At 46.4% G+C, this 14,826-nt stretch overlaps 1 protein-coding gene across 1 annotated transcript in view; it reads left to right on the forward strand.

Moving 5' to 3' along the window:
• The first annotated feature begins 2,870 nt into the window (after window positions 1-2,870).
• Window positions 2,871-14,826, forward strand: part of KCNT1 (potassium sodium-activated channel subfamily T member 1) — a 226,893-nt gene continuing 214,937 nt past the window's right edge. Inside the window, exons 1-2 of the mRNA XM_060251558.1 lie at window positions 2,871-3,229; window positions 11,780-11,968. Of these exons, the coding sequence (XP_060107541.1) occupies window positions 3,120-3,229; window positions 11,780-11,968 (299 nt within the window). The 5' untranslated portion in view covers window positions 2,871-3,119. The remainder of the gene's footprint in view (window positions 3,230-11,779; window positions 11,969-14,826) is intronic.

Raw genomic sequence — 14,826 nt, forward strand, 5'->3', positions numbered from 1 at the left:
CCAAGAGCCACCCCCCGACATAAAACAAACAATCAGCAGCTTAAAATTTGGAGATCAAGTCCTATGAGGAGAGGCTGAAGGAGCTGGGTATGTTTAGCCAGGAGAGGAGACAACTGAGAGGTTATGTGATCACCATTTTCAAGTACTTGAAGGGCTGTTATCTAGAGGATGGTGCAGAATTGTTTTCTGTTGCCCCAGAAGGTCAGACCAGAACCAACAGGTAGAAATTAAATCAAGAGTTTTTGGAAAACATTAGGAAGAACTTCCTGAGAGTTAGAGCGGTTCCTCAATGAAACAGGCTTCCTCAGGAGGTGGTGGGCTCTCGTTCTTTGGAGGTTTTTAAGCAGAGGCAATCTGACAGCAATGCTGATTCTGTGAATTAGGCAGACCATGAGGGCAGGAAGGGTTGTGCCATTTCTTAGTTTTTGTGGCCCTTTCTTACATGCTCAGGGAAATGCTGATTGCCACTTTGGGGTCGAGCAGCGATCTTTCTCCAGGCCAGTTTTGCCAGGGATCCTGGAGGTTTTTCCCCATCTTCTGAGTGTGGAGCAAGGATCACTAGGTATGTTTGGAGGGGAGGTATTTGTGAATTTTCTGCATTGTGCAAGGGGTTAGATTAGATGACCCTGGAGGTCCCTTCCACTCTATGATCCTATGAAAATGATATCCATAAAGCAGCCCTTGGGTAGACCAACAAGCCAGAAAGATAGCCACAAAAATATGGAATTCTTCAATTCAAAGCCTAGGAAAAGAGAAATGTTTTGGCCTGGCACCAAAAAGATAGTAAAGTAGGGACTGAGCAAATTTTAAGGGGGAGGGCATTCCACAAGCAAGGTGCCACCACTGAACAGGTTCTGCCTTTGATTGCTACCTGCCTTAGCTCTGAAGGTGGGGTCAGGAGGTAGAACTGGGTTCAGGAGGTAGATCTTAACGGGTGGGCTGGACTGCAGGCTTTCAAATACAACCCGCCCAGCCACTTAGGACCTGAAAGGTAAGAATCACCTCTTTGAATTGTGCCTGGAAACAAATGGAAAATTCCTGGCCATTTGTGGTGGGGGGTGGACTCTGGAGAGGGGAGGGACCTCCACAGGGTATAATGCCATAGCTGCCATTTTCTCCCAGGGAACCAATCTCAGTTCTGGAGATTATTTGTCATAATGGGAGATCTCCAGACCCCACCTGGTGGCTGGCAATCCTAGTGTGAGGGGTGTGCATCATGTTGTGGTTCAGATAGTGGAGCCTGAACGTGAAATGAGTAGCAAAAGAGACAAGCTGAAGACAGCCTTGCTTTGAGATTTATTTACATTATTTATATTGTACCAGACTCTTAATCCTGTTCCCTGGACAGCCCAAGGGGGCTAAAACCTCCAATCAAGGTAACCCCAGCTTCTTCACAGCAATAGGCTAGAGTGAGTCATGTGGTACTGCCTGGCCCTTGTGTAAGATTCTGGATGAGCTGAGATAATCATGTGAGACTCTAGTGATGCCAGCCTCCAGGTGAAACCTGGGGATCCCCAGGAATTACAGCTCATCTACAGACTACAGGGATCAGTCCCTGTAATGGGTGCTTTGGTGGGTGGAATCTATGGCATTGTACCACACATAGGTTCCTGTCCTTCCTTGGCTCCTCCCCCAAATCTCCAGGAGCTTCCCAACCTGGAGCTAGCAACCCTATGTGAGGGGAGGGGGGTCCTTGATTCAAATCTGACTGTTGCCATTAGATGGCCTAAGGCTAGTTCTTCATGGCTTCTGCCCGCTTCCTTTACTGTGGGGATGATGGCCTGCCTCACAGGGCTGTTGTAAAAATGAGTGAAATGCTGACAGCTCTGTATAAATGTTTAATTATGAGAATAAATGGTATGGCCTCAGCTCCATTTCAGCTGTATCTGACTGCTTCCTTCCAACATAAATTTTCTTTTCTTTGGTTACCATGTTGTTGTCAAAGCTGTATGTACAAATCTGGCTAAATTCTACAGTCTGCCTCTTTAATGCCATCTGGGTAAATTTGCATTATTGCTTTTGCATAATCTACATTTTTTTTTGTACAGAAAAGTAGTAATTCTGGGTTCGACTAAGTTCTCTGAGATTTCAGCTAATGTACTTTTAAGCATATCTTAGCAGCCATAACTTGCTTTTTAAAACAACAAACAGCTGACATTAAGGAGTTAAATTGTGTATCGTTCATTGATTCTGCTGGTGCAAAATCTCTGTGTATGGCAGCTAAATGGAACTTCTGTGTTCAGAGATAGTGTGTCTTTGAATATCAGAGCTGTTGCCCTGCTTCTAGACTTCCGGGAAGCATCTGGATGGCTGTTAGGGGTGAAATAAGTTGGACGAGATGGTCATTTTCTGTGATTCAGCAGGGCTCATTGTAAACAGATGAATCTTCTTAATGGTGACTCAGTCTGTGGGCCCATCTTAGCTCAGTGTTGCCTGGCTGCAGAGCCCCAGCGTCTCAAGCAGGGAAAGCTCTCTGCCAGCAGAGATGACGATAACCGGAGATGCCAGGGGGGTGACATTGAGACTATCAGCATGCAACGCAGGTGCTCTTTCTCTGAGCCACAGGACTCCTCCTGTACAACTGCAAAATATTATGATCTCCCAGTGTAGCATATAAAGTTGCAAGCACATATAGGCAATAGCAGGCATATGTCATGAGGGAGGATGACTGGCTGATTCTTTGAGAAGGGGTGGGGTTTTGGCTCCCCTGCAGAGAATGAACAGCTTTTCTGCCTTGTCAATCAGCCACAGGTGGCTGCAAGAAGGACCAGAGAGTCTCCTGCAGAGAGAGAGAGAGAGAGAGAGAGAGAGATGGGGATCAGACTTCAGCATGCCTGCGTAAGCTGGCTGCTAGATTCCCTTCCATGCTGCTTCTAGTTGCACAGCTGTTGCGATCTTCTTTGTCAAAGACCAAGAGCCATGCTGATGGTACAGAGATGGACTCTGGAACTGCGACGGATTTTTTCCTGAATGGGAAAAAGCAGGGAGAGATTCATCTTCATTCAACAAGGTGAATCTTTTTGGAACAGGCTCCCCTGTGCATGCCAAGATGGAAGGAGCCTCCCCGTGTAGGGCAAAGATGCCGACAGGGGGATTTACCCCCTGGGGATTGATTTGAAATGGGTTTTGTCTGGAGAACAATGCCAACCCTCAGCGCCAACATGCTGGTGCCCAAGATGACGGTGAGACGTTATTCCCGGAGAGATGACCTCGCTCAAAAGCTGATGAGGTTAGTGTCTTCTCGGGAGACATGACTGCTGGCTCTGAGTGCTGGGGAGCAGATAGTCCGACTCTTTTGTCCTCTCCTTGTTATTTTTGGACTGAGAGGGATGTAGCATTTCAAGACAGAGTTTGCAGGTAGCTTTGTTGGTTCACCGAGAGGGAAAAACTAAATCCTAAAGCAGACCTACTTAGGGAGCCAGACAGATTTATTGTATGCGGCCATTAGTCATCACAATACAAAGTTACATTTATCATAAAAAGTGGTCGGACCAAAATAGAAAATAGTCAAATAGAAATACAGAACAGCGAGTTAAGTAAGTTAAAATGCAACAATTACAACCTTAAGTACATTTCTAAAATACTAAGATAAGAAGCAGGTTTAAGCTGCTAAAATGTTAAAACGCTGTAATACTGAGATAATAAATAAACTATTAAGTTAAAACCAGTGTGAATCCAATAAGCAAACTTGTGGTGAATATCATTATACTCTAAAGTGATAGCCAACTAGAGTAAAACCAACTAGTCTGAGGAAACAGTCTTGGCGACCAGTTGTAGTGGTTAGAGTGTCAGACTAGGATCTGGGTTCAGATCCTCACATTATCTTTTGAATAACTTGTTTTTATACCCTGCTTTTCTCTACCCGAAGGAGTCTCAGAGTGGCTCACAATTGCCTTCCCTTCCTCTCCCCACAACAGACACCCTGTGAGGTAGGTGAGGCTGAGAGAGTTCTGAGAGAACTGTGACTGACTCAAAGTTACCCAGCTGGCTTCATGTGGAGGAGGAGTGGGGAATCAAACCAGGCTCTCTAGATTAGAGTCCACCACTGTGAAGCATTACAGTGGAGAGCCAGTTTGGTGTAGTGGTTAAGTGTGCGGACTCTTATCTGGGAGAACAGGGTTTGATTCCCCACTCCTCCACTTGCACCTGCTAGCATGGCCATGGGTCAGCCATAGCTCTGGCAGAGGTTGTCCTTGAAAGGGCAGCTGCTGTGAGAGCCCTCTCCAGCCCCACCCACTTCATAGGGTGTCTGTTGTGGGGGAGGAAGGTAAAGGAGATTGTGAGCCACTCTGAGACTCTTCTTCATTACACCATGCTGGCTCTCCTTTGTGCTCTCTGGGTGACCTGACCTACTTTGCAGAGTTGTTGTGAAATAAAAGAAGGGATGGAAGAAGGAAAAAATATGGATAAAAATGAACTAGATAAAGATAACACAGTGCTTATAAAAGGCCAAGTGAAATATTAGATAACAAGTTTTTGTTTTTGTTAGAACTTCAGGGAGGATTCTAAATGCAAATGGGTGTGTGTGAGGTAAATAACTGCAAGTCCAAATTTGCTGTGAGTTGCAGCAAGTAGAAGATGTGTTAGATAGGCTTGGTAGGGAGGCTAAAAGAAGGGAGGGCATGGCTTGGCTTGCAGAAAGTCCCCATTTCAATCCCTGTCATCTCCAGCTAAAAGGATCAGGCAGTGGGGGTGGTGAGAGACCTTGGCTGAAGACCCTGGAGCGCTGCTAGCAGTCAGAGCAGGCCATCCTGACCTTTACAGAGGGAGGGGTCTGCCTTGGTAGAAGGCAGTTTCTCATGTTTAAGATGGACTGAAATGCCCCAGCCCTGTACTGCTAGTGGTGCCCCCCACCCCATTCATCTTCCTCTCCTGTCACATCTGTGCAAAACCCCAAACATGGTAGAGAATGTGCCAACCTCCTTCCCCGCTTGGCAACCCCCCCACTTTTCCAGCTGAGTCACTGGGAAAGCTAGAGCATGGTTCAACTGGGAAAAGTAAAAGAAACCCTTTAGGGCCCCAAAGGAAGGGAGAAAGTGGAACTTTGCTCTGCCATTTTGGAGGAAGAGTTGAGCTTTCCCCCTTCCTTGTACTGCCGGTGGGTGGAGCATCCCCATGGAAGCCCCACCAGCAGCTGCCTCTCCATTCTTGTGTGGAAGCAGGTCACAGGTTGTCTGAAAGAGCATGAAGTTTTGGGGTGCTCCTGTTTAAACTGGGGGCTTCCTGTGTTCAGTGCAGGGGGGGGGGAATCCCTATATGGAAACAGTCACTGTGTCACTACTCATTGCAGCCATCCTGATCCTTCTTTGCTGGTGTTCTTCCAGAGGCTCCTGCTCTCCAGCCAACTTTGGACCTCTGGAAAAAGCCAGTGTCACCCTCCCACACACTTAAGCCGTTCTTTCAGGTGAGGAAGGGGAAATAAAATCATGGATCTCTCAGTGCCCAACTGAAAGCATCCTGTGTGGGCATCAGACACTTCCTCCAAAAACAAGGCATGTCTGCTAGTTTGTGCTTTTCTTTCACACTTTCAAGTTTTGCAGTGAAAAGTTCCACACGTGGCCTATGTTGTTTCATCGACTCTTGACCCTCAGTGGCTCCATTTCCCCCCCCCTCTGTGCCCATTTGTAGATAGATAAACCAGCAGAAGCTAATCTTCTGTTGTGGCTCAGTGCTAGAGCTTCTCAGGTTCGATTCTCAGCATCTCGGTTGAAAGTATCAGGTAGTAAGTAGTGGGCAAGACAGCTGCCTGAGCTCTTGGGGAGCTGTTTTGAGTCAGAATAGACACAGCTGACCTCAGTGGGCCAAGGGTCTGATTCAGGTGAAGGGTAGCTTCATTAGTTCCAGGGCTTCATGTACCTGAAGGTGGGCTCTAAACAATGAAAGCTTCTGTTACAATAAATCAGTTAAATCCTTTAAGATGGCCATAGTCCCTCATTTTCCATTTGGAGGGAGGGAATGAGAGGCATTGTTAATAATGAATATATTATATTTGGATTATCTTTGTCCAAAGGTCAAAATGGAAACCGGTTTTAAGTAAGAGTGGGATTCAGGGATTTGGATAAAGCATTGATTGGCACAGAGAAAGAGCTTGCAAGTTTATTTACAGAAGGCGCACATCGAAACTTGCCCGTGGGAATAGAATTAAGCAACTGGCACAGAGAGGACCAATACTGAGAGGCAAACTGCTGAAGTCAGAAGTGCTGTGGGCCATCTTCCTTTGGGCTTCTCAATGCACCACTCAGCAGAAATGCCGGGTGCCCTTTCCTTCACAGACCAACTTGAGAAAGGCAATTTTTGAAAGATTTATTGACCTTTTCTGGTACTTGGCAAGCTACCTTAGAAGGTGTCTTGAACAACTAAAACTGCATCCTTAAAGCAATTCGCTGGAGCCAGGCGGCCCAACATCCCTCCCTTCTCCAGTGAAAACTTGGCTGCCATTCACAGTCGCGAAGGATTCCATTCTGCACCCAGTATTATTGGGATCCCACATGTTCGAGGTGCTGTGCTGCTTTGTAGTCATTTTTGTGTGTGTGTGTGTGGGGGTGGTCTAGTTCAGTGGTAGAGCACATTTGAGGAAGCAGAAAGTCCTAGGTTCCATCCATGGCATCTCCAGTTACAGGATCTCAGAGTTTGGGAATGACCTTTCATTGCCTGAGGAGATTGGAGAGCTGGCACCTCTCAACGAGGTTAATCAATGGCCTGACTGGACAGAAGGCAGCTTCATAGGTTCATTCACATCCAGGGCTTTTGTTTGTACCATACCAAACCTTTAATGGCATAACAGTTGCAAATAAAAATACACAGAATATAAAAATTTAAACTTTGGAGATAAAATCAAAATAAAACCCAGCTTACAGATGCATTCATACATGGTCAGATTTAAATTTAAGGATGTCAGCCAAAACTTTTGCCACAGCCTCGCTAACCTCCCCCTCAGTATCATTCAGTAAATAATAACAGGGTGACAGAACAGACAAATCTGGGGAGAAAGAAAGCTTGCAAAATAAATCTTTACGGAGATTATGATAAAAGGAACAATCACACAATATATGTTGAATTGAGTCAGGAATATTCGCTCCACAGGAACAGAGTCTGTTGCCTAAAGGGACTCGATGATATCTCCCTTGTAAAACTTTGGAGGGAAACACATTTAGTCTAGCCAGCATAAATGCCCTGTGATGACTTGGAATGGTTCAGTCTGATAGATAATAGGGTATTTTGCCACAGAAAGCATAAAGACCTAAGGAAGCAGGGGAGCAAATATAAGGGTCTGTTGGCCGTAGTTTCATTTCCTCCAACTCCCACAGTCTCAATTTAATACATCTGAAGATATATGACTCATCAGAAGTAAAAAAAATCATCAACCTCTATCCCCAACTGGACATAAGCACTGCTGTCCAGAATGAAATATATGGGTCTCTCTTCATACAATCAAGAAGGCTGTTAGGATCTGTTCTAAAGTGAATTTTGAGCCAGAATTTAAACACTGCAATCCAGGCTTTTGTCTCCTCCAAAGACTGACCCACTTCAGAGCAGAGAGCAAAATAGGACACACATTTTGGCATACCAAGAATTTGTCTAAAGAATGAGGCTTGAATGCCCTCCACTTTCCTGGTATGGTATCCATATAGGGATACCATAGAGAATTTGGGCTAGTGTTTTAGCTTTGAACACCTTAATTGCTGCTGGAACTAATTGGTTGCCCCTTGCAAAGAAAAACTGTTTAATTTGAGCAGCCGAACATTTAGCCAAGTTGACAGTGTTGTTACGATGTGAAACCCAGCTTAATTTGTGATTAAAAGTGATCCTCAAGTATTTAAAAAATTTTGTTTGCTCAGTTGTTGAGTTGCCAATAAACCATCTCTTTGGGCGCCAGCAATTTGAAAAGACAACTACTTTAGATTTGGCATAATTAATAGAGAGTGTTATCAAAGATTTCAGGTTTTCACGGCTGGTAACATCATTAGGGTTTGTAGAATCTTTCGGGCTCAAGTGCCGTGTTTTACTGGAGAAAGTTTTTCTTCCAGACGTTTCGTTCTCGGCTGCGGAGAACATCCTCAGTGGCGTTGCAGCCGGAGCCGGCACTCTGACCTTCTTGGCTGCTGTGCATTGAGTGAGGCCAGGGCTGCTGGAGAGCTGCTATTTCTAGGCTGGAGGGGGTGTGGTGAAAGGGCAATAGGTTTGTGGATGTGCCCATTGTTTGGTGGGGCTTCCTGGAAGGGTAGTGATAAGGAAACTGGCTGTTGAATGTGACCATTGTTCTGTGTTAATTGCTGGGAGGGTTGGAAGGGGTGTGAAGAAAAGAAAGATGGTTGTTGACTGTGCTGATTGTTCTGTGGAATGTACTGGAGACAAAAGCCTGGATTGCAGTGTTTAAATTCTGGCTCAAAATTCACTTTAGAACATCCTAACAGCCTTCTTGATTGTATGAAGAGAGACCCATATATTTCATTCTGGACAGCAGTGCTTATGTCCAAACTTAACCAGTCGGGGATAGAGGTTGATGAAGAAAAACTTTCTCCAGTAGAACACGGCACTTGAGCCCGAAAGATTCTACAAACCCTAATAATAGAGTGTGAATTACAATTACAGTAGTCATAGAAGGCATTCAAATACCTTTGCAGGCTCACACTTGTGCAAGAGAGGATGGTAGTATCATCGGCATAAAGTAATAAGGGGACTGCTCGGCCTGCTAGTTTAGGCAGATGACCATTAATAGGCTGCAAAAATTGTACCAGGTCAGTTAAAAATAAATTAAAAAGATGCAGGGCCAGCATGCAACCTTGTTTAACCCCCTTTAACACTGGGATTTTGCTAGTCAAGTCACTGCTAGAAGAAAACTTCACTTGGCAAAAAGTATTAGAATGAAATTTCCTCAAGAGAAACAGCAGATGAGGGTCCATTCCCAGGTAACTAGCTTAATCCATAGTTGGGCTCTATCTACTGAATCAAATGTGCCCTTCAAGTTGATGAAGGCAGCATATTTTTTTTTGTTTGTAGAAAAAGTACAGCAGGAACTCATTTGCATATTAGGCCATACCCCCTAACAGCACCATTGTTTTGCACAGGGGGGGTTGTAGAAAAAACCTAGCAAGAACTCATTTGCATATTAGGCCACACCCCTGACCCAAAGCCAGCCAGAACCTTGTTCCTGTGCATTCCTGCTCAAAAAAGGCCCTGCATGGTTGCCCATCACAAATAGCTGGGCTCTGGGTTAACTTTTGTGATTCTATCTATTCAGGATAGACTGAACATGCAGGCATTTCTACTAAAACGTTGAGCAACTTTGCTGTGCTTACTGTGTTTTCACACAGTTTTTTAGTATCTTGACTACGACATCATTGAATATACATTCAATACGTTAACTCTTGTGGTCAAACCCAGTTCCTGTAATATGAGCCAATTCTATAATAGTATCTTTTTGCACCAGAATCCAGTTCAGTTTCATTTGGAGTAGAAAGGGTAGGGTTGTTAGCTTGCATAGCCCATGTTCCAATGTAATATGCTGAGAAATATGACTGCAGCTGAGTTTCCTGCTCTGTTGTGGATTCAAGGGTAGATGTAGTCCAAGCCTATACATCAGGGGTGGCCAAACTAGCTTAACATAAGAGCCACATAGAATAAATGTCTGATGCTTGAGAGCCACAGGACATGAACATAGATGTTTGAGGGCAGGCAGGAAGGAAGGAAAATAGATGGGAGGTGGAGGAGGGAGAGGTTGAATGAAGCAACTTTAACTTGGATAAGTGATTTAAATAGAGAAATGCCCCCAAGGCACAGAGTGGTAAAGCTGCAGTACTTCAGTCTGAGCTCTCTACTCATGACCTGAGTTTGATCCCGGTGGAAGCTGGGTTCAGGCAGCCAGCTCAAGGTTGACTCAGCCTTCCATCCTTCCAAGGTCAGTAAAATGAGTACCCAGCTTGCTGGGGGGAAAGTGTAGATGACTGGGGAAGGCAATGGCAAACCACCCCGTAAAAAGTCTGCCGTGAAAACATTGTGATGCGACGTCACCCCAGAGTTGGAAACGACTGGTGCTTGCACAGGGGACTACCTTTACCTTTAGCCAGCAAATGGGGCTGCAGTGGCTTTGAGAGCCGCACAATATGTGTCAAAAGAGCCACATGTGGCTCCTGAGCCACAGTTTGGTCACCCCACCCCTGCTTAAAAGTAAATCCTATTGCCTATTAGTTTTGAACTAACAGTTCCTCACAGAGTAGCATGCCTGCAACTATTTTTGGATATCTTGTGCTTGAGTGTGAAAAGATGAGTGAGAAGGAGAGCAGCTTTTAGTGCAATTTCACTTTGTCTTTGGTCTCTTGAGCCTGGCAGCCTCATCCAATTTGGTGCCCCTTTCAGTCTATCCTCTCCCGCCCTCTCTTATCGAAGAACCTTTTAATACATATCAGTGGTTATTATTATAGTTCATTTTAAAATTGTCTATCCCTCATTCATGACAGCCAGTGGGGTTAATGTGAGAGGTGTGGGTTCAAATTCACACTCAGCCATGAGACTGTGGGAGGAGGACGTGATTGCTTCTCTCTGTCTCACACTCCTGTCAGGAGGGTAGAAATGAGGGAGGAAGTTGATATATGTTGCCCTTCATTCTTTGGAAGAAGGAGATGAAAGATTTGATGCAGGAAGGATACAAATCCATCATGTTCACTGTTTAGTATGCAGGATTTTGTGTACAAAAGCTGACTTTTGATGAGTGGAGCAGGGATGCCAACCTTCAGGTGGGGCCTGGAGACCTCCCAGTCTACAGAGATCAAGTCTGGAGAAAATGGCTGCTTTGAAGGATGGAACTTAACCTTACTGAGATTCTTACCCTCAGACTCCACCTTCCCCAAGATCCACCCCCAAGTCTTCAAGAATTTCCAAACCCTGAGTTGAAAAATCTAGTGTGGATTGCTAGTCCTGGTCCAATTGGCTGGCTGTGACCCTGGGCTCTCTCAAATTGTAGCTCCTTTGGGTTTTTCCTGAGCTGGAACCCTGACTTGATTGTTCTTTGACTTTGCTGAGTTTAAAAAACAACTGCTGACTTGATTTGCTCTTCTTCCCCCCCCCCCCATTTTTGCTGATCTAGGTGCCTCTTGGGGTGGGGGGGGAGGGGGATAACTATTTCCCTACCACAAAACCAGCAGTGTTGTTTCTTCCCTCCGCACTCCCTCTTGTTTACTGCAAGGCGGGTCAGTCTAAAGCCCTGTCTTACCCTTTCCCTCCCTCTCTCTCTCTCTCTCTCTCTCTCTCTCTCTCTCTCTCTCTCTCTCTCTCTCCCCCCCTCTCTCTGGCACACAAGCTCCATTGCACAGGCACATGCACACCCCATCCCACACACGCACACGTGTACTGCCCAATTACTCTCCCTCTGCCATCGTTCATTCACCTGCCAGTCTGGAGGGACCGGGTCCTCCGCCAAAGAAGTCCTGTCTGTCCCCCGCTCGCCGCCAAGGGGGCCGGTGAGTTCTCCTGCCCCTAAGAGGGGAGGAGGGATAGAATGATGGGGAACGGGGGAGGGCCGGGGAGGTCCTAATCTTGGGACATCTCTCGCCTCCTTTCCCAGACGCACGCACTCGGCTTTGCCCAGCCGGAGAGAAACCTTAAAGTGGAGAGGCGCGGGTGGCAGCAGCAGTGCCCTCCTGCAGAGGAGGCGCCTGAGCGGCTGGCAGTGGATGGTCTCCTCCGCCGAGGGTTCCGTCCGGCAGGCAGGGCAAGGGAAGAGGGGGCAAAACTCCAGCCTGGCTCCCTCCACCCATCTCCTTCACCCCTCTCTCCCTCGCAGGCTCAAGTCGTCTCCGGGCGGCTGCGGAGGAGGGGGAGGCAGCGGCGGCGGCGGCAGCAAGAGCGGGGTCATCCTGGATATCTCCTCCTTGACGATGAACGAGCTGGACACGGAGGTGCTCCCCTTGCCTCCCCGCTACCGCTTCCGGGACCTGCTCTTGGGAGATCAGAGCTTCCAAAACGACGACAGGTAAGCGAGCGTGTGTGGAGGAGCAGGACGGGCCAAGGGCGCGAGGAGTGTGCGGGTGCGCAAGGAGCGCGCGTCTGGATGAGGAAGGCAAAACTGAGGCTTCGGTTTGGAGGTCGCGTGTTGTGTCCCAAGGCAAGGGAACACGGCGTCGTGCAGAATGCGCCTAGCGTGCTCTCCAGGGTGCTGATCTTTACCCCTTCTGCGGTGTGCCAGGCGCTCCTGCTGCTTGAGCGCCTCCGGATGTGACTGCTTCAGTTCGCTGTGACGCTCTCCAAGGTGCTGATCCTTGTCGTGCGCTCTCCAGTAACTCGTTCCTGTTTTCCGCAGCAGCCCTTATGGTGCCGGGGTGGTGGGGTTGGTTTGCCCTCTTACCTGCTTCGTTGCTTTATTGCGCTCTCCATGGTGCTGGCCCTATCATTCAGCCTGTCAACGAGGCATTCAATCCTCTTGACCTGTGTGTGCACCAGAGGCTTCCCTCGTCCTGCCATTTCGCCTTGGAGGGTTTTGAATACACGATGCTTAAGGCACACTTTAAGATTCCCTCTTATGGTGCAGTTGTATGTGGGAAACATTTTTCATTGTGCATGGGGAAGAAGACGGGGAGGCTATTTAAAATCCAGAAGGCATTCCTGCTGATGTGCTGTGTTACAGATTATGAAAACCCCCCCACAAAAACCTGATTTTAAGCTTCTTGTGTGAAAATGTTCACTTTGCTTTGGAGTGCCTTGGCTCTGTCCCACAAGGGTGCAGAACACTCTCCAGCAGCCAGTCCGTTTATGCCGTGGAGTGCCTTGCTCATTTTATTTAGGATATTGTACATGAATTGCTGTTGAGTTGGTACTGCTGGTCTCAGCGCCGCCGTTTGCATGAAAGGAGGTAAAAGCCTGAAAGGAAATGGTGGCTTGAGCAAATAAAAATGTGTTTTTATAAATCAAGCTTGACCAGGCATGGCGGAGGAGTTTCCTGACAGCTTCCTGCTCTCTTTTTGATGGCCTCCAGAAGTGGCAGCTGCTAGCTGGGAGAAGAAGGCTCCTAGCAAGATGTGTATTCAGATGCTGCCCTTCCCCTGTTCTCCTCTTGAACTGTTTTGAGCTGGCTGCATTCTCCCCTTTCACAGGTTTCTCCCTTACTCTTTTCCCATTCTTCTTCAGTTTGCTCTTAAAAGACCCTCCCCTCTTCCCTTTCCTGAGCACTGTGTCTCTCCCCCACCCCCCAAGACCAGTTTGAGTAGCTTTTGACTGTAGAGCCTACAGAAACCCAGATGGTATTTCTTGTATGTTCCATGGTTCTGAGTGTCTTCACAGCTCCCTACTCCAGTTTCTGTGCCTTTATTAGCTGTATCTTGGAAGGTTTCTGGTGGTTCCCCCACCCTGATTGGTTATTGAGTGTGGTTGAACCCAAAGATGACTCCACTGGACAGCAGAAATTACCAAATGTTGGTTTGGGGAGATGTGGATGGTTGCTGGACTCCTATGACTTCACTTGGGGGAATTGGAAATTTATGTGCCTCTGAAATTTCCCTTGTGGCTTAGGTTTTATGATGCTCTTATATTTATTTAAGACACAAAGAGTTCGCTTCATTTCTACTGGTTGGTGCTGCTCCCAGGTGAACAACTGTAAATAAATCTTTTTGAAGAGATGCCATGTGAAGAGATAAACGCTCATTTTTTATTCAAACATTGCTTTTTTTGGTGGGGGGGGCTGCATTTTTGTTGCCCTTCTTTCTTTTCCCCACCTTAATTGGAAATGATTTATTAAAGTGCTGGGTGAAATTGTAGCAAAAAAATTCTGTGAGTGTACAGTTGCTTAGCTGCAAATGGGTTCTAGGAAGAAATCAGTTAAAGCAAACAGTAATAACTAGGCAATTGCTCTCTGGTGTAATGTGTACATGTCATAATTGTTACACTTGTCATAATCTATTGCCAAAGGGGGGGAGTGATCTTCAGTTTCCCTTCACACATACACACACACACAATACACATGTTCCAAGTAATGGGTCTATGTGGGTTTGCACCTTATCCCCTTCCAAGGGGCAAGAGAAGAAACTACTGGGAAGATGTGGTAGGCTTCAACCTTCCCTTTATCTCCCCTCCCTGCAAGATACTTGCTTCATCAAATGGATCTGTGTATATATTTTTATTTCACTTTTCTTCCAAGGAGCTCCAAGTGACATTCATGGCTCTTCCTCCCTCTGTTTTACCCACATAACAACCCTGTGGGTGAGGTTAAGTTGCGATTACCCGGTATAGTCCATCATTTGAATGGGGATTTGAACCTCCTTCTCCTCACTTTTGATACAATGGGCTGTGGTGGTTGTGTGGACAAATGGTTAAGTATGTATCTCGGCCCACTGATTCTTCTCAACAGATTGCTCCAGTTTTGCCGGGGCGGGGGCGGGGGGTGAAGTGCATGCCTAGATTCCGAAACTCAATTCTTTTGCTGTCTGTTTAGGTTTGGCCCTGGTCTGGACCTGTAATTAACCCTGACAAAAGTGTCTTAGTAGGGTGCTGGTAGTATGCCTACTGTAGAAGTTCAATGCAAAGAACAGAGCAGCACAATATATAGAATACAAAAATATAAAAAATATTGTGCAAAAACAAACACTCTTGACTAGTATATACAAAATTAAGTAAATTATATTATATCATATAATGGACAGCCTACAAAAGTGGGCATGCATTCATGTAGAAGTTCAGCATGCTGGTTACCAAGGAGCCCCTAGTTAACTAGTGTAGCAGGACTGGCAAAGACTTGTTTGAGAGCTCCTTTGCTTTCCCCTCCCCATATGAGCTCTGAAGATTGTTGTGATCTGCTAACAACACCTTTTGGTCATCCCTGGCCCAAAGGATATCCGACTT

Source organism: Heteronotia binoei, chromosome 12 (assembly GCF_032191835.1).
Source record: "Heteronotia binoei isolate CCM8104 ecotype False Entrance Well chromosome 12, APGP_CSIRO_Hbin_v1, whole genome shotgun sequence".
NCBI lineage: Eukaryota > Metazoa > Chordata > Lepidosauria > Squamata > Gekkonidae > Heteronotia > Heteronotia binoei.